Source organism: Zootoca vivipara, chromosome 3 (assembly GCF_965207765.1).
Source record: "Zootoca vivipara chromosome 3, rZooViv2.hap1.1, whole genome shotgun sequence".
Lineage (NCBI taxonomy): Eukaryota > Metazoa > Chordata > Lepidosauria > Squamata > Lacertidae > Zootoca > Zootoca vivipara.
This window is the reverse complement of record NC_142586.1, coordinates 98,920,107-98,945,108: the sequence shown is the minus strand read 5'-3', so window position 1 is coordinate 98,945,108 and position 25,002 is coordinate 98,920,107. Positions and strand designations below refer to the sequence as shown.

The 25,002-nt window shown below is 41.2% G+C and overlaps 1 protein-coding gene across 1 annotated transcript in view; it reads right to left on the bottom strand.

The window, feature by feature from the left end:
* PLEKHH2 (pleckstrin homology, MyTH4 and FERM domain containing H2) overlaps positions 1 to 20,269 on the bottom strand; it is a 61,188-nt gene extending 40,919 nt beyond the window's left edge. Inside the window, exons 1-2 of the mRNA XM_035111207.3 lie at positions 19,815 to 20,269; positions 14,389 to 14,518 (exon numbers count right to left, since the gene is read on the bottom strand). Coding sequence (XP_034967098.1) covers positions 14,389 to 14,511 — 123 coding nt within the window. The 5' untranslated portion in view covers positions 14,512 to 14,518; positions 19,815 to 20,269. The remainder of the gene's footprint in view (positions 1 to 14,388; positions 14,519 to 19,814) is intronic.
* Positions 20,270 to 25,002: the final 4,733 nt, after the last annotated feature.

The following is a 25,002-nucleotide window of genomic DNA, read 5'->3' as shown; positions in this document are numbered from 1 at the left end:
AGGAATCAAAGAGATTCATATACATTAACTTGAGGGTCCATACAACAGTCTTATAAAAGTAGACGAATATTATTGCAATATTGTAGTCGAAGGTGGGTGGACCTAATTGTTAACAGCCTACCTTAGACCACCCAGAGACTTCATGGCTGTGGATCAAATCTATCACTTGGAAGGTTATCAAGGTTTTAAAAAATTTAATACCAGCTCCAGGGAAGGTGATTCTCATAAAGCCTAGCACATGGGGAGGGGAGGTTTAACCCTCCCTAGCCGGGATCCTGAAGAAAATCACCTTCCACACACAGCACTACGACTCTTAACTTTGGGGTGAGAAGAACTTCAATTAGGGTCAGTAAAAGCTCCCCCTCCCCAGCTAATGGGAGCATTGCAATGTCACGACAGGATTGATGGATAAAACGTCCCATCCCTATGCACTGTGGTATTGATAAAAATCAGAGGGCTCTGCACCTACTTTTTTTAAAAAAAACCCAATGTGCTTCTGAATTGCATATTTAGTATCACCTGTAGTTTAGCCTTGACCTAAGCTAAGATTTGAACAAGATATTTCTTGGTTCATAGCTTGTATCACATAACCAACTATAAATGAGACTAAAGATAAAGGTAAAGGGACCCCTGACAAGTCCAGTTGCGAACGACTCTCAGGTTGCGGCGCTCATCTCACTTTACAGGCTGAGGGAGCCAGCGTTTATCTGCTTCCACAGACAGTTTTTCTGGGTCATGTGGCCAGCATGACTAAGCCGCTTCTGACAAAACCAGAGCAGCGCACAGAAACGCCATTTACCTTCCCGCCAGAGCAGTACCGTCGCGGGGATTCGAACCACCGACCTTTCGATTGGCAAGCCCAAGCGGCACAGTGGTTTAACCCACAGTACTACCCGCATCTCTAAATGAGACTAAAGGTAACTCCAAAAAGAACCGAAGTAAAAAGCAAGTGTTGTATGTTATACTGAACAGGGTAGTTCTATGCATATCTACACGGGAGTCATAATGAATTCAATGAGGCTTACTTCTTAATAGACATAAATATGATCGGGCTGTTAATGACATTAAAGCCAGCATATCAGCTGATAAGCAAATGGCATGCATGAAACTCAGTGTTGATCTTTTGTATTTGAACCTGTCTTAAGGGAAGTGTTTGGAGAGTAGCTATTCCAGTTTATCCAACAGCATTCAGACATTATATTTCGCAAATGCTAGCCACAGTTTAATGAGCCAAAGTGGGCCATAGGATCTTGTGTCCCCGTTCCCCTCATACTAGAATTGTTAATGGAGCATGCACTCAGAAAATAGTTCTCAGCTAGTTAATAAATTAATGCCAATACCAAATTGTAGCTCCTTGTAAAGTTGACTGTGTCAAGAAAGTATGTTAAGTACTTTTGCATGAGTTCACAGTATTGGACAGCTTTCTGGCAGCATTTAAACTTTGATCTTGTAACTTGGAAATTTATTTGAACACTCTCAAATTCATGCAGTGCACAAGGTGCTCTAACTGTATGCTCAAAAACAGATATTTTAGCTGTCAGTATACGGTAGAAACTGGCTAATGTTTCAAGTCAGGTATTTTTTTGCTGACAAAACTACCAGGAAGAGGAATTGGTGAAAGCTCTAAGAAGGATGCTCAGGTGTTTTATTACAGACTGTCCTTAACTACTGCCACCCAATGTAATAACTATTAAAAGCAACTATTACCCCTTCTAATATTCATTCTCTATTGTAAATTTTTACCTCTCTAATTCAGTTTGGAGATCTACCATTTGGGCAGGATTCAACTTAATAGCTGTGCTAGCAGGAGCCAGAACAAGTCCCAATAGCACAATGGGGCTCCCTCCCTCCTTCTCCCACTCCCTCCTCAAATGACCCTGGGGGTCAGGAGAACTCTTAGAGTACTGTACAGAGGGAGAGAGAGATAATTTCACCAGACAAGCAGAAACCCTTGTGCTGATGCAGCAATCTCCTCAGGTCTACTTTGAATTCTGCCCTTTGTCATTTGTTTGCAAAACATTTTGAGGATAAAATTGCTTGCATCCACCAGGATCTTAACTCCACAGTTATATCAGATGGATCTCATGGGTGTCCAGAACACAGTCTAGTCTTGTTGTGTTGAATGAGTTTCAGTTAGTAATGCTCAAGGATGTGGCCAAGGTGCTTGTATCAGTCAGGGCAAATACTTGCACTCTGGACTCTTGGCTGATAAAAACCAGTAGAGAGGGGACAGTAGTGATTAATGCCTCCTTGCAAGACAGGGTGGTCCTTGCTTGCTTTAAGGAAGCAGTGGTAAAACAACTCCTCAAGAAACACTCCCTGGATTCAGATAATCTAAGTAACTACCGACCAGTTGCTAATCTCCCTTTCTTGGGCAAGGTTCTTGAGCAGGTGATCTCAGACCAGATTCAGGTGCTCTTGGAGGTAACTGATTTTCTAGAGCCATTTCAATCACATTTTAGGCCCGGTTTTGACACAGAAACGGCTTTGGTCACCCTATATGATGTGTTGGGAGAGAGAAGAAGAGGAGTTTGGATTTGATATCCCGCTTTATCACTACCGTAAGGAGTCTCAAAGTGGCTAACAATCTCTTTTCCCTTCCTCCCCCACAACAAACACTCTGTGAGGTGAATGGGGCTGAGAGACTTCAGAGAAGTGTGACTAGCTCCAGGTCACCCAGCAGCTGCATGTAGAGGAGCGGAGACCCGAACCCGGTTCCCTAGATTACGAGTCTACCGCTCTTAACCACTACACCACACATATGAGAAATGTGTCCCTGTTAATACTCCTCAACCTCTCAGTGGCTTTCAATGACAACAATCATGGTGTCCATCTGGAGTGGCTGTCAGAGTTAAGAGTCGGTGGCACTGCTTTGTGGTAGTTCTGGTTTCCAGAGAGTGTATCTTGGGGAGTGTTCGTCAGCCCTGCGGAACCTTAATTGTGGGGTTCTTCAGGGTTTAATTTATTCCCTGTGCTGTTTAACATCTACATTAAACCTTTGTGTGGGGCTATCTGGAGTTTTGGAGTACATTGTCAACAATATGCTGATGCCACACAGCTCTATTTCTTTTTTACAGCTGCAGGTGAGGCAGTGGATATGCTAGATTATTGTCTTATCTTAGTAATGGATTGGATGCAAACTCAAGGTCAATCCTTATAAAATGGAAGCACTGTTAGTGGGTGGCTCCATAGACTCAATGGCTGGGAGGTTGCCTGCTCTTGATGGGGATACTGTACACTCCTCTTTAGGTGTGGGTACACAGCTTGGACTTACGTCTGGATCTTTTGCTGCCACTTGAGGCTCCGGTGGCCTCCACAGTGCAGAGTGCCTTCCACTAGTTCCTGTTGGTGGCCCAATTGTGCCCCTGTCTGGACAGGGACAGCCTAACTACTGTTGTCTATGCTCTGGTAAACTCTAGGTTCGATTACTGCAATGTGTCATATGTAGGGCTGTCTCTGAAGATAGTGCAGAAACTTCAGCTAGTGTAGAATTCGGCAGCCAGGTAGCTCACTTGGCAATCTGGTTTGAGCATATTACACCGATCCTGGCTCAATCAGTATCTGGGGCCAATTTAAAGTGCTGGTTTTGACCTATAAAGCCTTAAATGGCTTGGGATCACAATACATCAAGGACCGCCTCTCTCCATAGGAATATACCCAGATCCTGAGATCATCCTCTGAGGCCCTTCTTTGTGTGCCTCTTCCATAAGAGGTCTGGAACATGGCAAAACAAGAACGGGCTTTTTCTGCAGCCCCCATTTGTGGAGAGGTTTGGCTGGTGCCTTCATTATACACCTTTAGGCGCCAGGCAAAACTGTTCCTCTTCAACCAGGCCTTTGGCTGATTGATATCCAATGCCCAAACTCAGAACCATGGTTACATATACAGTATATATCATACTTAGTAAAACCTTCTTCAAAGACGCAAAAACGAGTCAGATTTTTTAAAATACAGCTAAACTCAGGAAATTACTACTCTACATCTGACACTAATCAAACAATTCTCTGTGAGTTATTTTTGTTCCAACAATGAACAGAGAAAAGCCACATGTGAATAAATATCTAATGCCTTAAGGAAAAATAGTTCAAAAGCAAAGGCAATCTGCTTCCCTGCAGTCTCTTCCATAGAACACTTTATACTATTTCACAGAGTTCAGCTGAAAGTCTTTAGACTTTATTTAGAAGCATTTTTGTTTCTAGTAATCCCACAAACTCATATTTTATTCTATGTTTATGACTTCCATTCAATCAGATCTTCAAATATTTGCTATCAATTTTCTCCAACTAAAGGAAATTTTTCATTAAACTAAAAAAGATATATATATATATATATATATATATATATATATATATATATATATGCCTGGTAATATCAGTAAGTACAGTTGGGTGACTCAACTAGGTAAGCAAGATTGCAATACTTTAATAGGCAATGGTCAATCTAAGGCATGGGTAGGCAAACTAAGGCCTGGGGGCTGGATCCAGCCCAATCACCTTCTAAATCCTTGCCCACGGACGGTCCGGGAATCAGCATGTTTTTACATGAGTAGGATGTGCCCTTTTATTTAAAATGTGTCTCTGGGTTATTTGTGGGGCCTACCTGGTGTTTTTACATGAGTAGATTGTGTGCTTTTATGCATCTCTGGATTATTTGTGGGGCATAGGGATTCGTTCATCCCCCCCCCAAAAAAAATACATTCCTGCTCCCCACAAGGTCTGAGGAACAGTGGACCAGCCCCCTACTGAAAAAGTTTGCTGACCCCTGGTCTAGGATCTTGTGTTCAACTTTTCTCTTTTTCAATATTTACATGGCAAATTTCTATTTAGATATACATTATTTAGATATACATTATTCTGTTGTCAGAATTGGCTCCTGCCAAATTACTAAGGGTTGAATTGTAAGAGTTGATTAAGAGATGCCAAGACAGGGAAGAATTAAGAGATAAAGCAATTGTAGCTAGTCCCTACAAATACAGTGGTGCCTCAGTTTTTGAACTAAATCCATTCTGGAAGGCCATTCGAGTTCTGAAACATTCAAAAACCGAAAACTCAAAATAGAAGCCTCAAAACGGAAATCTTAATACAGGTACGGAAAACTCAATACGGAAGCCGTGTTTCCGGTTTGACTTCCGAGGTGCATTCAAAAACAGAAGCATTTACTTCCAGGTTTATGGCATTCAAGTTCCAAAACGTTTGTCAACGGAGAAGTTCGAAAACCAAGGTACAGTGGTACCTCTGGTTAAGAACTTAATTCATTCCGGAGGTCCGTTCTTAACCTGAAACTGTTCTTAACCTGAGGTACCACTTTAGCTAATGGGGCCTCCCGCTGCCGCCACCGCACGATTTCTGTTCTCATCCTGAAGCAAAGTTCTTAACCCGAGGTACTATTTCTGGGTTAGTGGAGTCTGTAATCTGAAGCGTCTGTAACCCGAGGTACCACTGTACCTCACTTCAACTAGAGTAAAAGGTAAAGGTACCCCTGACCATTAGGTCCAGTAGCAGACAACTCTGGGGTTGCGGCGCTCATCTTGCTCTATAGGCTGAGGGAGCCGGCGTTTGTCCGCAGACACATGTAGCCAGCATGACTAAGCCACTTCTGGCGAAAGAGAGCAGTGCACGGAAACGCCATTTACCTTCCCGCCGGAGCGGTACCTATTTGTCTACTTGCACTTTGATGTGCTTTCAAACTGCTAGGTGGGCAACAGCTGGGACAGAACAACGGGAGCTCACCCCGTCGCGGGGATTCGAACCGCCAACCTTCTGATCAGTAAGCCCTAGGCTCAGTAGTTTAGACCACAGCGCCACCCGCGTCAACTAGAGTACAAATCACATTATTGCATTATTGTGCATTTTCATGGAAGGCAGTCAAGAAAGCTTATAAGCATGGATTTCACAGGAAGACACAAAACTCCAAATGTATGCTAGGATTCTAAGGGAGCTGCAGTTCACAGCTGATGTGGCTCTGAATTGATAAGCAAAGATGTATGGGCCTTAATCTGGCCACTAGACAAACACAATGGCCAACATATAATGTCAGGACAATGGTTGGTATAGTTACATATCTCCTCTGCTGCACTGGGATGTACCATCGCTTCTACAAAGTCTGAGGCAAATTCCTTTCATATTAATCAAAGCGAAAAGCAAAGCAAAGCAGACTCTATCTATATCCATCTCTTTGCCTGACCACATGAGTCTGTCCCCTTGAGATAAGGAGTGAAGGAATGAAAAACCTCGTTTCCCCTGTGCCCTTCTCCACAGCTTCCTTGACAAGTTATTGTGCACACAGGAATTTGGCAGGAAATGTTCAATTAAGGACAGGTGTCAGGGTTTGTGCTGAAGCTTCAAGGTTTTAGCATTCTTCCCAGGTTCTCCAGAGGAAGTTCCAACAGCGCCTGACCTTTACTAGGTCCTCTACCCTTAGCTTCTTCTTGCCAGTTTGGATAAAGTACAGTCGTACCTTGGATCTCGAACGTCTTGGTCTCCCGAACAAATCGGCTCCCGAACGATCGAAACTCAGAAGCGAGTGTTCTGATTTTCAAAGGATTTTCGGAAGCCGGATGTCTGGCGCGGCTTCCGATTGGCTGCAGGAGCTGCCACTTTGGTTTCCGAACATTTTGGAAGTCGAACGGACTTCCAGAACAGATTCTGTTTGACTTCCAAGGTACGGCTGTACCTCTGCCACTGAGAAAGTGAACATTGGAATACATCAGGTGTTTTTACCAGCATTAGAAGTTACCGTACTGTCTCCTGCCAAGCATGACCACACTCATACCCAAACAGTGTCTTCATAAGGTCAACCAAGTTTGCTGATAGATTGGGTTATCACAAATTAATACAAAAGCTTAGGCAATTAGAAGACCTGCAGTTTTACAGTTCTTCAGTTTTGATACACAGACCAGTGAAACCAAAAATCCAAAAAAGAGAGAAAAGATAAAAGCTTTCTTACTGAGAAAACTTCTGCTTTATACTACACTGTGCTCTCCGACAGCACTGTCATTTTCCATTCTGCATTATTTCCTTACACCCCAAAGACTGATATCTTTTTTCATCCACTCAGATTCCAACAGAGTATTTAAATTACATGATCTCCAGAAGACGTCCTGTGTGGGGCTGTTCAATATAATATTTACTTTTTGCTAAAGAGTGAAATTGGCACAAATTTCCTCCAACAGCCAATGCTATCATTTTACAATATGCAGCTGCTCTGTCAGGATCTTAGTCTCAGATCTGTGCCAGTACCTACTGTACATATTTATGTATTCCTTTCTTTTTTGCCAATTAACCCAGCAAAAGCACTGAGAATTCATTGGAATGATTCTATTTCTCAGAATGAGCCATATTAATCATCATTATATATCAAATTCCAGCCGTTTTGATCCAGCAGAAAACACCAGACACTCCAGTTAATGTCACAATACAGTGTTACTTCTCTTTGCCAAGATCCTTTAAAATAACATTGCACTCCAAAATTGATTCTACAAACACGTCACTACAGGGTTCCATGTTTATTCTGTAACAATAATTTTCAGATCAAGTTTACTTTAAAAGAATTTGTACTTTCTAACAGCTGGGCTTAAAACTCTGCAGGCCTGAAAGTCAAGAGATGCTATTTCTCCTTCTGTCATTAGCTGCATCAACAAAAATTCTGCATGCCATCTAGTTCCAAAAACAACAAATATGCCCCCCTCTACTGTGTATTTGAATTATTCCTTAATATAGCCTATGTCAGTAAATGAAGAGACAACCAATTTACCAAATGGTAATATTTTTAAACACTTCGTCTGCATTAATGAAAATGTGATATTATTTGTTCCTGTCCTGCATTTGAGTAAGTGATAAAGGTATTAGCATTATCACACAACAGCCTGCTCCTCACCCCAATATTATTAAATTAAACAAATATTTAACATTTACTGCATTATACAAATATAGCAATAAACTATAAACTATAATGACATTAATCATTTTGGCCATTACAGTAGTCATTTTTTATTAATTAGCATCTTTTTATTAATATGTAGATGGCTTCTTCAGTGTTTGCTCTGACACTGCAATTAAATAAGATGTTTGGAGGGGAAAAATTGATTAGGAACTTTGTCTTCGTTCATATCGTTCCCAAATGGGTCGGTGCCCATGGATTTTAACTAGATGGTTGCTGGTTTGAGCAGTGAGTTGGACTAGATGACCCTTGGGTCCCTTTCAACTCTACGATTTTATGATTTTTTATTATGATTTTACAAAACTCGGTTTCTATAAAACTTTTCTGCCTGGTTACTCAAAGGAAATTCTCATTACAGGCAACCAGATTACTGGCTATGTATAGAAGCCCTGCTAAATCATGCAAGGGACTTTGCAGGGAATCAAAGGTGAATGAAGGCCCCATGGCCTCTTCTATCAAGTTATAAAAGTTATCAGGCTATCTCAAGTCTTTCAATAGTCAAATGAGGTAGGCACAGGATGCTGCTTCAGCTATTGTTGTGCAAGCAAAGGTTCTATACTGAAATGGCTAACACAACATAAGTAGTCTCAAAGTTATTTAAGTTTCTGAACAATGTGCATTAAAGATGCAAAACGGATTGCCAAAAAGCAGAGGCAAACATGCCAAAGTTCAACTCCTCAAGCTAATTATTAAGCAAACATTTTCCTCCAAATTTAGTCATAAGACTCTCCTATAGCTAGCAATAATATATTACAAATATTTCCAGCCTCCCTCCCTCTCTTCTCCACTTACCAAACACTTTTCCTTTACCAGTTCTGGGTTTTGTTTTGTTTTGATAAGGTATAAGGATAGAAATGCCAAATTACCCCTCACCATTTCCTGTTTTTACAACCATCCTTCAGTAAACAACTTATTGAACAGATACTAAAACCACAAAAGGCTAAATATATCTTTTTAAACATGCATAAATGGCACTTCTGTCATACTTCATACCAAAGACACTCTTCCCAAATGCCATGCTGTCTCCAGGGGGGGAAAGGTCATAGAAATGCTAAGTAAGAGAAGTTGGAAAAGAAATTATGAAGAGTTCCTTTAAAGGTGGGGGGCAAGTTGAGACAGTCTCTTTATAATAGTACTCATGTCCATTATTTAGACCATAGGTTTCTTGAAGGCAGGGACTTGCCTTTTCTGCTTATTTACCGGTATTTAAATATGTTTTCCATTGCTTTTTTTGACATATACAAGTCCACAAGCTGAATGTTGACGATGCATGCTGCTTCCACTGAAAATATTGTCTCATAAACTAGCAAAGATCTAAAACAATTAAACAGTTAGATAACAAATACTGTTAATACAGAAAGGAATTCAGAAAAAACCCCAGAAAATACACTGCCCAACCAATGTATGTTCACATTATAAGTGGATTTAAAACCAAGCCAATTTAAATATCACGTGTGAAAATTATCATCATCTTTGACTATAGTCCTAGAAATAATTGTTTCTAAAGGCCATTCCCAGAACAGCTTTAGAGTACATATGTACTTCTTCCCAGCTGTCTTCTTTTAACCATCCTGGCACATACAAGAACCCCAGAAGAAAAAAGTCTATCTACACAATTCATTATTGATACAACCAGATTAAAGGTAAAGGTAAAGGGACCCCTGACCATTAGGTCCAGTCGTGACCGACTCTGGGGTTGCGCGCTCATCTCGCATTATTGGCCGAGGGAGCCGGCGTTTAGCTTCCAGGTCATGTGGCCAGCATGACAAAGCCACTTCTGGCAAACCAGAGCAGCACATGGAAACGCCGTTTACCTTCCCGCTGTAGCGGTTCCTATTTATCTACTTGCATTTTGACGTGCTTTCGAACTGCTAGGTTGGCAGGAGCTGGGACCAAGCAACGGGAGCTCACCCCGTCACAGGGATTCGAACCGCCGACCTTCTGATCAGCAAGCCCTAGGCTCAGTGGTTTAACCACAGCGCCACCTGGGTCCCTGTAACCAATTACAAAATCACCTTGTTCTGAGATTATACAAACAGAAACTATTGCTCCTGCTTAAAGAGGTCTGTTGTCACACGATTTTAGCGTGTACTAGTGCCACACAGGGGGCAGGCTGCAGAGGGGTTCAAACAGATTTAACCCTTTCTGCTGATGTTTCCTGATTAAAATTGAAAACATTGCTACAGTTACCATCTTCCCAGCATACCTATGCAGTAATAAACTGCAGGTGTGCATGGGGAAGGCCAGCAGGTGCAAACGTTTGTCCCCAATTCTCATCTCTAGTAGGAAAAGAGACCAAATAAATGTTCTATGAGGACATTCCTCCTTTCCTGTGTACTATTGTGCTATGAAGATACTTTTTCTTTTCCGATTGGTAGGAAATGGAAAAAGGAGTCTTCAACTCCTGGTCTGGGGGAATCAGGAAGATATTGTAGTTTGTTTTTTTTACTTATTATTTCAAACAAAATGTAACCCTTCCCCCAGATTCTCCCAAGAACCACCATCAAATAATTTAATTAACTGTTTTTCTTTTTTGGTTATATACATTGCTGATAATCTCAAATGTTGAGTACTTGAACTCAAGGAAACAAAATTTGACTGATTTTATATAACTGTATTTTTATCCCACTTTGGAAAGTCCAAAATAAGCTTTTAAGAGTAAACCTGAAAGAACAGCTTCTATTTTCCACAGTCTAACAGTGCCATAGATTTAAACCAGCATGTGGTGAAGCTCAATTCATTGCTCAATCCATTGCTTACAAGGGGGAACTGATCCCATGGAATGGTCCAGTTTCCTCAGGACTTTTGCGTCAGTCCTTCAACATCCAAGAACTATGGACTCAGAAGTGTCAGCAACAATGGGATGACCCCGTTTATGCAATGAAATGTTAACTTTGAGTTGTTTAATAGAAACTGCCTTACCATTCTTCTTTGAACTCCAACAAGGGGATAAGGGGTAATGGTGGTTCAGCAGATATTGATGTGTGCGAGACTATGTGTGCAAGACTAAGAGGCAGAAATGATCTTTCCCCTGGGACAAATGTAAGTGAGTTTAACCTGATAAAAACAGGTCTTTAAGAAAATAATAATCCTAATTTTTCAAAAAGACTGAACTGGCAGTGACATATATAAAATTCATATCCCTATTCAGGAAACATGTTGGGGTCATGATGGAGAGTTCAATGAAAATGGCAGTGTGCACTAGTATCAACGAATTAGGCAAACTTCATGCTAGGAAAATAAAACAGTCAAGGTTAGGATCAGGATTTATGTTTTCCATACTGTACCAAATTGTTTAGTGTACAACTGAGCTTCCCTTCTGCACTCCACTTTAATTAATCTTGTGTTTTGACATTCAAATTGAGAACGTGAAGTGGGTGTAAATTCCTAGATCCACCCTTAAGACACATTCCCAAGGCTGCATGTTAGCGACCCATAGAATAGCTTTCCCTTCTTTCATGAGTGTGTTTAAGGGTTATGTGTGAAATGCATATACATTGAAGTTCCAGAGACAGATTTAAAAATGCTCTGTTACCTGTTCTTAGTTTCACACATTGCACCCACCTCCTTCATTTCTTTTCTGTGTTCTCTCTTGGGTGGCCTCTCTGGAGTTGAACTCCAGGAAGGAATTTGGCACACTGCCTGTTCCACTGGACTACAGTCTGGTCTAATCCTATAGTAGTATTTAACCTTATCATGCCCCAACCCTTCGTTTTCCTTGATCGCTTAGCACTTGGTAACAGTCTATTATGAATGAGCTGGGCTAGATTTCACCAAGGTCATATATGCCCTAGCTCCTGATAGAGGAAATAAGTGACAACACTGTCACTTTGGTAATTTGTGTATTAGGTGAATTGTGACAAAAACATATGTTGTAGAAAAGGGAAAGGCAATGTATTTTCCATTGTAAAATGCCAACTGCACACAGCTTACAGGAAAACACTCATGACATTTCCCTGAGAAGGGTGTTTTCCTTTTATTTATTTTGCAATACTTTGCAGATTCAGAAAACTCGACAGTAATAAAATAAATTCCACTTGAGCTCTACAGACAGCATAAGTATGTTACAGTAGAGGTACTTTCTACACCATTCTTTGAATTCCTATGAAGACCTCTCCCACTTGCAGCAGCAACTTCTGCTTAGATTTTCAACAAATTCTCTTTCTTTGCATATAACTTTTTACAAAGCACACCCTGACTAGACATAATGGAACGAAAAAGATCCAGTTTCCACTACTGAAGGCCTGTATTCCCTTGTCTGCTTCCTGCTCCCACATTCTCTCCCATAAATGCTGCAAGGTCATGCTGTTAATCATCCAATGTGTGCTGAATTCAGAAAGAAACAAAAGACTGAACCTGCCGAGTGAGAACTTCTTTAATAATTTTAAAAGGCAACATTGTATAGATACCACATTTGTCTCATGTTTAATAGTTCTCATTTTTGAGGAAATTCTTACCAACTATTTCTCATCTGTGCTTGTGCTGTAAAGGTAAAGGGACCCCTGACCATTAGGTCCAGTCACGGACGACTCTGGGGTTGTGGTGCTCACCTTGCTTTATTGGCCGAGGGAGCTGGCGTACAGCTTCCGAGTCATGTGGCCAACATGACTAAGCCACTTCTGGCAAACCAGAGCAGTGTACGGAAACGCCGTTTACCTTCCCGCCAGAGCGGTACCTATTTATCTACTTGCACTTTGATGTGCTTTCGAACTGCTAGGTTGGCAGGAGCAGGGGCTGAGCAACGGAAGCTCACCCCGTCACGGGGATTCGAACTGCCGACCTTCTGATAGGCAAGCCCTAGGCTCTGTGGTTTAACCCACAGCACCACCCGTGTCCTTCTGCTTGTGCTGACAAGGCATTAAATCAGGGATGGCTAACCTGCAACGTTCCAGATATTGCTGGACTACAACTCCCAAAATCCCTAAACACTGACCATGCAGGTTGTAGCTGGGAGGGGGCCACAGGTTAGGCATCCCTGTATCAAATTCCTCTCAGTGATAGTTTTGCCTTCAGACATTATTCTAAAATAGATACTGCAGCTTATCTTGTTTGTTTTGCTTGATAGGTCAGGGAGTAGATTCATTCAGGCACATCCTTTACACCTTGGAGACACAAGTCTTTGTCTGTTTGCATCATATTGTGGTCTGCCAGCAAAAAAGGATGGGAAATATTCTCCCTACAGCTTTCTTAAACAAACATGTTTAGTCTGTATGAGAAATGGAAGGCTCTTATGAGCTTTCTCTGCACCCTTGGAATAAAGAGACCTTTCTTGTTTCAAATATTATTTCAGTTCTTTATGTGAAATTAATTAAATTTTCAGCACTTTGCTGATTTTGCTTTGCTCAGTTCTCCCCTATATTCCCTGCCAACTGGAACAGCAGCAGACCACCCTTGCAGTCCAAATGGCTATATAAAAACCTATTTGCGAAACAGGAAATACTATACAAATCAAATATCCTTAATAGCTAAAGGTTTGTAAACTTATTTTAGCTTCAAAACACACACACACTCTTACAATGAAATGTCCATGACAAGAAAAAGTGCTCAACTGTCTACTGTCTGGTGCAGCTCTACTTGTACGAAAAATGTAAGCATGAAGAGTTGTTTCAGAATATAATTGTGTGTTCAAATGAACATATTCTTAAAAGAAATGTATTGTGGAAATACAGCATTCACATTCAGATACAGTGGTAGCTCGGTTTATGAACACAATTGGTTCCGGAAGTCTGTTCATAAACTGAAGCGAACTTTCTCATTGAAAGTAATGGAAAGCAGATTAATCTGTTCCAGACGGTCCGCGGAGTACTTAAACTGAAGCGTTCATAAACTGAAGCGAACTTTCCCATTGAAAGTAATGGAAAGTGGATTAATCCGTTCCAGACGGGTCCGCAGAGTACTCAACCTGAAGCGTACTTAACCTGAAGCATGGGTGTAATTGGTTCCAGAAGTCTGTTCATAAACTGAAGCGTTCATAAACTGAAGCCAACTTTCCCATTGAAAGTAATGGAAAGTGAATTAATCCGTTCCAGATAGGTCTGCGGCGTTCGTAAACCGAAAATTCGTAAACCGAGATGTTCATAAACTGAGCTTCCACTGTACATACACATGCTAATGATCATTGGAAAGTGTACCAGTTCCTCATTCCGCAACTGATACGCATGTAGGATTCTAATTTTGCACCTGAATCTTCTTAGTTTGATTGAGGCTGTACACCACCATAATCCTGCTTCCTATATAGAACAGTATTTCTTCTTTAAAAAACACATATATTTTCTTTAGGAATGAATATATAAATAATAGGAAACTTGAATAAAAGTTTAATGATTACCACAGCCAGATAAACCTGATCACACAATAAACACCTATTAAGTTATTTGGATCATAATTAAGCTAATTATAGATTCTTTAAAAACAATAACTATTATTATATTAAGAATGTTTAAGACCTACCTTGTCTGCTAACAACTCTCTAATTTTGCTTGCTTGGAGGCGAAATTTCATCAGCTGGGATTCTAGAGCTATGCATCTTTCTTTCCAGTTTATAGCTCCCTCAAACTCTAGCAACTCTGCCATATTTATGCTGTGAAGGGGGAAAACAAGCTTTTTAATATTCCATATAATTGTTTCTTCATTCTTATGTACATGCAGAAGGTGTTCCTATATATCATAAACAGCAGCATAGTAAACATGTTTACTCTGTGATAAGTGCTTCCAAGTTCAATGTTTGTCCTCCAGTATTATTATTATTATTATTAGTTAATTTTGTATACCCCCCCTTCATCCATAGATCTCAGGGTGGTTCACAACATAAAAATACAGTAAGTGTGTTTAGGACTACAATTTTAATTTAACAACTTCAGTAATACATATCCAAAGAGCGATCATACACACATAATGCTCCAGTGTTTGATCTCAACTTATTGAGTTGGGGCTAGGTACAAATCTTTCCCGTAAAATCATTTTGCAAACTGATAAGCTCCATTGACAAGAGATGGATTAGGAAATACCACCCATTTATTACTCTGGATATTCCATATCCAAACTGCAACTTTAAAAGATCCAGTTTAACTAATTAATGTTTCTATTATTCTTTATTAGACTAGTTACCTCCATAACAGCCATAGAAAAGCTTTATCAAGTTATCACTATCCAAATAGAGTTGTAGCTGAGCCAACAGCCTATGCTGATGGAAGCCTGTGCTGAGGTACCTGTGTCTCCTCTGAAAGCAAACGAACCCCCCAAACTACAAACACACTCCTATTTAATGGATGTTTACCACTTTTTAGCAAAAGAAAAAATCTCATGAAGCAGTCTACAAGCTGCATTAACATACTCAAGTAAATACAGAATGACAATTTTTCTTGGTGAGCCACTGAACGCCAAAGTGAGAAATAGATCTCTATGGCTCTTTAAAAGGTATTGGGGGATGACGCTTGCCTGATATTGCTTGTTTATATTATGAAACCAATGAGAAAAAGACGATCAAGATAAACAACTATTGGCTGAAAGAATGTTTAATTATCTACCACATTATTTACATTTACAACAGTTTTCAATATTTTCCAACAAAAACTGTTATAGGGTTAACTCCTAGATTATTTAGAACTTGTCAGTTATTTATCTATTTAGAGCATTTTGGCTCTTTAGCCAAAAAAGGTTAGTTAACTAGTCTTACTTCTAAGGACATAAACACACTTTGCACTGTAAAACAACTAGTCAGTGCTATTTTCTGGTCAGGTAGGTAAAATTCCATTATTGCATCAGGCCTAACAAAAGTTTGGAATGTAAGCTCTACTTTCCACCTTTCACATGGCTGTAACCAGGGACACTGCTAAGTACTAAAAGATAACATAACAGACCCTTAACACACGTTTGCATATGCTAGTCATAACAACAATAATTTTATTATTTATATTATTTTATTTATATCCTGCTCATCTGGCTGGGTTGCCCCACACTCTGGGTGGCTTCCAGCACATATAAAAACATCAAACATTAAAAAACCTTCTGAAACAGGACTGTAATTTATATGTATAGATGCAAGTTTAAGTCTTCAATCCAATTAAGATGGTGGGGGTTGTGGGTTTTACTTGAATTGCACTTTACAGCACACCCAGAAATCTTGCAAGCATAGATGTCAACTCCTAGGGGCCGAGGTCCCTTCAGCTCCCCATAAAATATTTGAGGGGGGCAGGGCCCCACAAAATTGATGGGCATTGGCATTCAAATGGTGTGCGTACTGCATCATGTGATCGATTCTGTGGGGCAGGGCTTACCTGATTCCCTCCCCATATTTTATTCAAGTTAGCACCCCTGCTTGCAAGCAAAGCAAAATATTATTTTAAAAAATAAACGGGGTGCAGGAGGTCTGAAGCCAAGTACAAAGGACATGGGGGTTGAGTCCCCTCCTAACAGCACTTCTGCTGTAAGAGCACTTCAGTTCAACTTTTGCCAATACAATTTGGATGGATCATCTATTTCCTATTTTAACTGTGCCTTCTGAGTTTTTGTTTGTGTTAATTTTGTTTGTATTGCTTTCTTTTTAAAATTGAGTTTCAAAGATCCCAAGGATAATTACCGAAAACAATTGGTACCACTTACTAACAAACAGTATCAAGAATGTTTTTGGTTTTTCAGAGTCTCTACGTAGGTGGAAATTGAAGTTTGTGGGAATAAACTTTCTGCAGATGTTCCAGTCAATATATGAACATGACAAATAGGGTATAATTTTTCAATGTTCAAGAATTTAGCTGAGATACGAATATGATATCACTCATATAAAGCTTGAAATTGACCCCTATTATTGTGAGGGTTTTGTTAGTTATGATTCCAGCAAATTATTTGCTTTGCTTTTTCCAAAAAGCAAAGGATTTTGGAAATATTTGCTGGCACAATATATGCTGTTTACAATTTCACTGAATGGTCTTATTTATGAGTCAATGACTTCCCATCTCTTATTCAATTCCTCAAGGGAAAATAAATGAGTTCATCACTTTGGCTGGGCTAAGTGTTCTGATTCAGCATTGTGAACCTACATACATTTTCCCTCCTTTTCTTTTTCAAAGTAAAAAGTTTTTATAAACCAACAGTGCAGTCCTATGCATGCTTACTCAGACTTACTACATTGTGCAGGGCTTACTCCCTTGTACAGGATTCTAAGTTTAAGTTTGTTAAACATTAGGTTACAAGTTATGGCATGATACAATACAATAATTCTGACAAATCTGTTTCAGCGAAGTTCTTTATATATACTGCAAGAAGATATATATAAGAATTAAATATTTTATTTCTCCTTGAATACATTGGGATGGTTTAGCTGTCATGATATTGATACGGGAATTCATTTTCATATTTATGAAACCATTAAACCATGTGGCATTATGCAGTGGGCTAATATTTTGCAAAAACATGCATTAACTGATCATATAAGGCATCAGAATGCAAAGGAAGCAGATCCAGACTTGAAGATCCACCAACCTGAAACAGGAATGGAACTGTCAGTGACTCTATAAATGAAAGTTTATAGCCAGAAGGGAGTGACAATTTGTTCCTATTTAAATTGCAGGAAAAGCATCCAATTACTTCAGTGAGGTCAGGGTTTTTCCCAAAATACTCTCCCAGCACACAATGTAAACAAACAGAAAATAGAAGAACTTTTCATTATAGTAGGTCATTTTCCCCCCCCCCCATTTAGCAAGAGACACATCCTTTTAACATGAGGGGATATTAAAATGTGACTTAAAACATCCCTCTTTAAAATGAAGTGTTGCATTTCTAGCATTCCACACAGAAAACTGGAAGAAGTTTTAATTTGCTACCTGCAAGCTAGCTGAAACCATAAGGTAGTGACATGAAACACATCAGTTCAGTAGATGATTGCTCAGTGGTGTAACACTGTGGCACTGAAGTTCATGACAAGGATTTGTCCATGCAGAAACTTAAGATACCACTTGCTAATACTGTACTTTTCTTATTGCTGACTCTTGAGTATTCTGTCATATACAAGGAAATGTTTAATGGAAAGATAAAGAGGTGGTGATTACCTACTTCTACAGCAGGCACTTAAAGGCACTGTTTTGTTTTAATTTACTAGAGAGTATAGCAGTCATCTGTAGGTAATCTGTAGGTATACATTGTGTTGCCAGCATTTCCTCCTTTAACAGCTACCATCTTATACAGTACAAAAATGTAAGAACTTATCTTCCTTCTCCCTTTTATCCATAAATTGATAGTAGCAAAACTGTGAAAACATCTGGATGTTGGTAAAGCAGTCTGTGATATTTTATAAACTTTTTATAAACTACCCAATAGATACTCAATGAAAAGGGTATGCCATATCATTCCTTGCACTGAGCTCCTTTAAATTTCCCTGCAATTGCAGCTTTCCCCTTATCAGAAAGCAAGAGATCATTGACCATGTTCTCAGCTCAAGTACAGTTCAGAGTTCTGGGAGTTTGGCCAGCATGAGGAGCAAAAGAATATTTGGGGTGGGTTTTCAGGGTGAAGACTCTGTACACTGCAGATGGTCATGTTAAGGGCTTTCTGTGCTACTTTAGTCTCTGCTCTCTTCCTGCACGGGAGATTGTCCTAAAAATATTTACATACTGTACTGCTATTCATTAAAGAGAAAATCAGAGCCATTTGCAACAATTGTACATAAAACCATATTAAAAAAGTTAAAACCAGAAATCAGATGATTGTGAAAAAAACAAGGTTCAAAGCTATGAAGCCCGCAAAACAGTATGATTAACAGGGCACAAATCAGGGCTGGGAAACAACCTGTTTTATCCACCAGGATTTGGTTCTCGGGTATACAAAAAATTAAATAAACAGACCACCAAGCACGTACAGAGTGCCTTTCCCTTGGCCAGGGGCGCCACCTTGAATAAAATATTGAGGGGCCAGGTAAGACCCACCCTGCATATTCAATCACATGATGCAAAACACACACACACCATTTGAAAAGCAATGCCCATCCACTGGGGGGGGGCCAAACCCCTTGAAATAGTTTAGGTGGGTGCAAAAAAGACCTTGGCCCCTAGGAGATGGCTATGATCATAATCACAAGTAGCCCTCATGCTACCATAATGAGGGGGGGGGGAGCCTCACTTAGGACTGTGTGCCTTTGAGGCAAATATGAGCCCCATAACCTATTATTTTCCACCTTTACCTCTAGCATCCTTTAATGCACCTCTGGCAGGCTTGCAAGGGCTTTTTAAGCAGCTGGGCACGCAGGCAGCCCGGTTTATCCCCTGGCATCCAGCTCCCCATCAGCAGTCTGAAAAGGGAGGCTAGAAGACTTCACAGCCCCAGCTCACCCCACTTCCCCCCCCCCCCCAGAAGTGGGGCACAGCTGCTTGTTCTGACGACGAGAGGCGAAGGAACTCTTTGCGCGCTCAGAGGCGCTGCTGTGGGCGCCCAGCCATTAACTTCTGAGGTGCCCACCACTACCTTATCAGTGATAGCCCAGTAGTCTTCTGTTTCAGTGCGTGCACACGAAACCAATGACAAACTTAGTTGGTCTCTAAGGTGCTACTGGAAGGAATTTTTCTATTTTATTTTCATTTTGTTTCGACGGCTACCTACTTGAAACTAGTGATAGACCAGACAGTGATTCAGAGGCAGAGAGAAAGAGAGGAAAGTTCATCCAGCAGCAGCGGAGGGATTTTTATATACTGTATATATATAAAGCTTGGGAGTTCCCGCAGCTTCCCTGCTGGGCCAAGGGAAGAGCAGAGAGAAGGCGAAAGTTTGAGGGAAGAGGGAGGGAAGAGGCATGACTTCCCCCTCTCCGTCTAAAGTCTCTCGAATTCCCCCGAATAGGGGGGAAAGGGAGGCTCCCCACCCCCCCCCAAAAAAAACAACTTAAGCCAAACCTGAGGACGGGCGGCCTCCGCCTCCTCAACGAAGTCTCTCAAGCGTCCCTCACAAGCAGCAGCAGCGCCGCCGCCGCCGCCTCGGTTCCAAAGGCTCCCTCAGCGCCCGTCCCACCAGCACCATCCCCGCGGTCCGTGGGAGGCCGGCAGGCGGCAAGGGGCCTGGGCTGAGCGGCAGCCGCGCCGGCCATTCAGCGGGCGTGGAAGGCGGGGCTTGGGATCGCTTGGCAGCCTCTCCGCAACGGTCCGGGGTGGCTGTTACTTGGGGCCGAGGGGGCAAGGAGTTGGGCAGGAACCACCCCAACGTGGTGGGGGGTGGGTGGGCTGAGGGAAGCAAGCGGAGCGGGTTTGAGGGAGGCCGCCGTGTCTCTGCGGGACTCTTGCCCACGAGAGGCCGAGGGCGGGACGCCTCAGTCGGCCTGCCTCCCTGCCTGCATCCCCCGCTTTACTTGAGCGAAAGGGCTTTTTCCGACGCGCAGCTCTGCGCCACGCGCGCAGCCGGAAGCCTGAGGAGAAATTCGGCCCTTCCTTATATAGCCGCCCCCCACCCCCGGTAGAAATGAATTTTGGCTGCCGAACCCTGGCTGTCATCGTGTAGCATTTCTTTACCAGAAAAAAAATAATCACGAGAGAATCGTAGAATCGTGGGAAGGGACCCGGAGGGTCATCAAGTCCAACCCGCTGCAAATGCGGGGATATTTTGCCCCACGTGGGGCTCGAACCCACGACCCTGAGGTTTTAAGAGTCTCAAGCACACTCCAAGCTCCCACGTCAGTTTGGAGGGGTAGGTTGGCCAACAAATTTTGTTGCCGGCTTTCAGCATAAGCTGAAAGGATAAGTCCGAGGCAAATCAAAAGGCGGTGAAGTTTTTTGTTGTCGCTGATCGTGCAACAGGGAACTGGCGACATCAAATCAATAAGAGCGAATTAAAACCAGCTCCAGCGGATGAGGAAAGGGCATTTTGAAACAACAATAATACTCTTCCTCTATAACTGGAAAGTTGTTGAAGGTGATCTAAGCATTCCCAATACCTACGGTAGCACTGGTTGCACCACTAAAAAAGCCCCTTCTTTGGGCAGCACCTGCTTCCTCTATCATAGAATTATAGATTTGGAAGTGACCATGAGGGTCATCTAAGTCCAACCTGCTGCAATGCATCCAACATGGACCTCAAACCCATGACCCTGAGATTACTCTCTCTCTATATATATATATTCTCTCTCTCTCTCTCTGTGTGTGTGTGTGTGTGTGTGTGTGTGTGCGCGCCATGTCCAACTCCCAAGACACTGTGATCTACTCCCACTAAAAAAACAACAACAACCTGGCAGTGATCTACCCATTCTTTTTTTGGGGGGGGGGAGACATCAATCAGGATCACGGACCGTGATTGATCGCAATCGACTGGTTGGACATGCCTGATATATGAGACTATCTTCCTAGTGTTATGAGTTTGGGGAAGTAGGCTGTACGCTGAGACCCTTCTTGCCGCTGAATCTAGCAAGTGTTAAAATAAAGGCCAGCCTATCTTCTTGATGAGGCAATTGCCTGGGTGATGGGCCATTATTAAGAGGACTAAGGAAAGGGGTTCTGTGCAAGATAGAAATGGATACCGCCCAGTCACTCTGCAACGGTTAATTAGAAGGAAAAGGCAGAGTTGAATGGCAGTGAAGCAAAAAGCAGCAGGCCAGGAAAACGGGCAGAGCAACGCTTGTCTTCTGTTTGAACCCAAGGCTGTGGTTATGGGAGAAACGAGACCTTTTTGCTGAGAACCCCTCAATTGTAAGCTCAGGTTATAAACCATGTATCACAAAAGCACCACAGTTTCCATTGTGCCTCATTCCCAAAGGAAACACGAATCCTGGGTAAGCGCCTGAAACCCCTGGGATCTCATACCACTCGGAGATTGGGTGCCATGTAACATTCTGTACAGAATTACAGAAACTACAAATAATTAATGGTAGTTTGTTGTCCACGACATTGTCTTCAACAAAATGCCATTCCATAGTTTGCACACCCACCCATTAAATCACAATCTATCATTTATGCAAGGGGGGGGTGTTGCTTACTGGTTTGTTTATTTTTGGTTGAAACAGTAAATCCAGATATGCAACAGCATTTTGATGAGGTCGAAATTGTGTGGACACTGCACAAAACTTTTCACACAAGAGCAGCAGCACTCAGTTCACTCTAAACCACCGTGTGAAACTCCCCGATAATGGAAATGGAAATAAAGAGTCATGGGTGGTGTAACTACAGCCAAAATTTTCCCCATTTGTGTGCAGGCATTCTTTCCTTTTCATGCAACACTGCCATTTTTATCTTGCTCATAATAAATTCTACAGACTGAAGTGTGCTGCTTTCTTTTTTGCTTGCCAGTTCCCGGGAGCGTTGAAGACTTGAGGCCAAGAGCATAAAGAGATTTATCAATCAAACAGTTGAGAAAGGATGGAACTTCTCAATAAAGTTGTTTCTCATTTAAGGACATTTTTATGTGATGTGTTTCTGAGTGTATTTCCCTGTTCTTTTTTCCTAGGACCCTTTCTGGTTTCACTCTGGTCTGTGCCCAGCACTATATTCTCAGAATGCGAGCACAAGTGCCAAGTCACAGCTACAATAGGACTAATAATAATAATAATGTACTCAAGGGTCAGCTTTTTAGGCACTGCTGTTGCAGTAGTGGTTTGCTGGCACAATATCATGCCTGCCACAGATTTGACCAAGGGTCAAATAGCCAGGACTTAGAGATATGTTGTATACCTGATAACACACACACACACACACACACACACACAGAGAGAGAGAGAGAGAGAGAGAGAGAGAGAGAGAGAGAGAGAGAGAGAGGGATTCATTTGTCCTTCAAATACTCAAGTAGATAGTGAAATATTATGTGGTAGAAAACAATGCTCCCTCTTCTCTGCCTCAAGCTTAAAGACATTTACCTCCAGCATTTGGCTGTACAATAGCCTTTTAAGACTTTTTTTAAAGACAATTTTTATTAAATTTTCCAAATAAATGAAAATAATTTTTTTTTTACGTTCCATCTTATATTCCCCTCTCATTTCAATTTCGCTCTGCCGAGCTATGACTTCCCTCCCTCCCTTCATTCGGCTTTCTTGTTCCCTCTTATCTCGCAGTTGCTTTATATAAGCATAAATAAATTAAGTTCGTAGGATTTATTTCAGTCCTGCAAGTGTCTTTAAACTTCTACAGTTCTTCTCTATATAGTCAATAAATTTACTGCATTCCCCTTGGAACCTTGTCTCTCCTTGGTTTCGGATCCCACAGGTCAACTTTGCTAGTTCTGCACAATCAAACATTTTCATATGCCACTCCTCAATTGTTGGTAACTCATGTAATTTCCAATTTTGGGCTAATAATGTCCTCACCGCGGTTGTGGCATACATAAATAGTCTCTTATCCCCCTTTGCTATTTCCTCTCCCATTCGTCCAAGTAAAAAAGCTTCGGGTTTTTTGGGGAAAGTGTACTTAAACATCTTTTTTCAACTCATATATCATTTCCCAAAATCCCTTTACTTTCTCGCATGTCCACCACGTATGATAAAAATCATTTCCAGCATGTTTTGCTACTCATTCTGTACATTTTTGCTAATATTACTGGTGCTAAATACAATCTATACATCATTTTCATTACATTTTCTTTCAAAGCGGTACATGCAGAAAATTTCAATGTTTCATTCCACAGTTTCAACCACACGTCATACTCAATATTGTACCCAAAATCTCCTGCCCATCTTATCAAGCCTTTTAAGACTTTTTATGGGCAGTTTATGTTTCTTTACCCATGTTGTTTCTACTTTCCATTGCTTTATATAACCACAAAGATAGATAGAAAAACCCCTGGTTATCATTAATAGTTTTAATAAATAACAAAACAGAACATTCATTCATCCCACAAGCACCACTAGGATCTCTTGCCCTGTTTCCTAATATATCTCCACACAAAAGTCTGTGTATGGAGCCCACATAAAAGAGAATTTTCCCTCTTGTTATCTATGAAAGGTTGCTTTTGGGTACACTGCCAGCATAGATTAATCTTCATACTGGATATGGAGAATGCTCCTTCCAGTATTGGAGCAGCCTTTTTGCTGCTATTAATGCACTTACACTGCCTTTCTGTCAAATCCTATAGTACGGGGATATAATTTAACAAGATATATACATACAAAAACCCCAGAGTTCTCTCCAGTACTAAGTAAAATCAGAATTCTACTGATCAGAATTGGGCCACCACCAAGCAAGACCGGACCATATGAATCAACGAAACCTGTGCTGTGTTCAGCACCAACATGTATATCTCAAATGTGCCTTTCAAAAAGGCAGTAAGAGATCCAATGTGCTCTGAGTATCATTTTTGTTGTTGTCCTAAATGCAGTTTTAGATCTAAGAACTCAACTGTACAGAAGTCAAAACAGCCTTCCATTGCTGCTCATGCATCAAGCATTCCAGTGGTATGGCTGAAGTTTTTTTAGAGGCAGTAGTAAATTCTGAACTCAGAATTTGTTATTGTGAAGGGAAAATGCCTTCCCCACATTTCAGAATACTGTTGCTCACCAACAGATTTTAAGGAAACCGAACTCGTCCTACTGTTTTCTCTATCGTTCATTTTGTGGCGGTTGTGTATATTTCTAGCAAGAGCAGCCGTGTGGATTTTTTTTTTCAACTCTTACACTCTCACGAGTCCCTTCCGATCCTATGATTCATATTTGTAAATAAATGGAAATCTGATCATACAAACTACCACTATCTCTCCCTAAACTTGTGCATACCAGAGTTTATTGTGCATTAGAATCTGCCTGGGTAACCAATGATGCAGTTCTGTGTATACTTCCTGAAACCGAGAAACCATGGCTATTTTCTCTCTCTGTTAAACCTTTAGATTTGTACATAAGCAGCTATTCATTCAGTACATCATATATCCTGGGCATGACTTTTTTTTTTTTAAAGCCCTTCAGTCCAAACTGGAACTTCTACATCCACTCCCATTGGAAGTGGCTTGCCCAGTCTAAGCTGCCCAGCGTGGCTGGGGCAACCCAGTCAGGTGGGCGGAGTACAAATTATAAAATGATGATGTGATTTTTACCAGAGATACCAAGGGGCGGAGTGGATGATGGGGGAAAAACAAGTCACTTGTGGATTTGTCACTACCAACTTTAAGAGGATTTGGTCT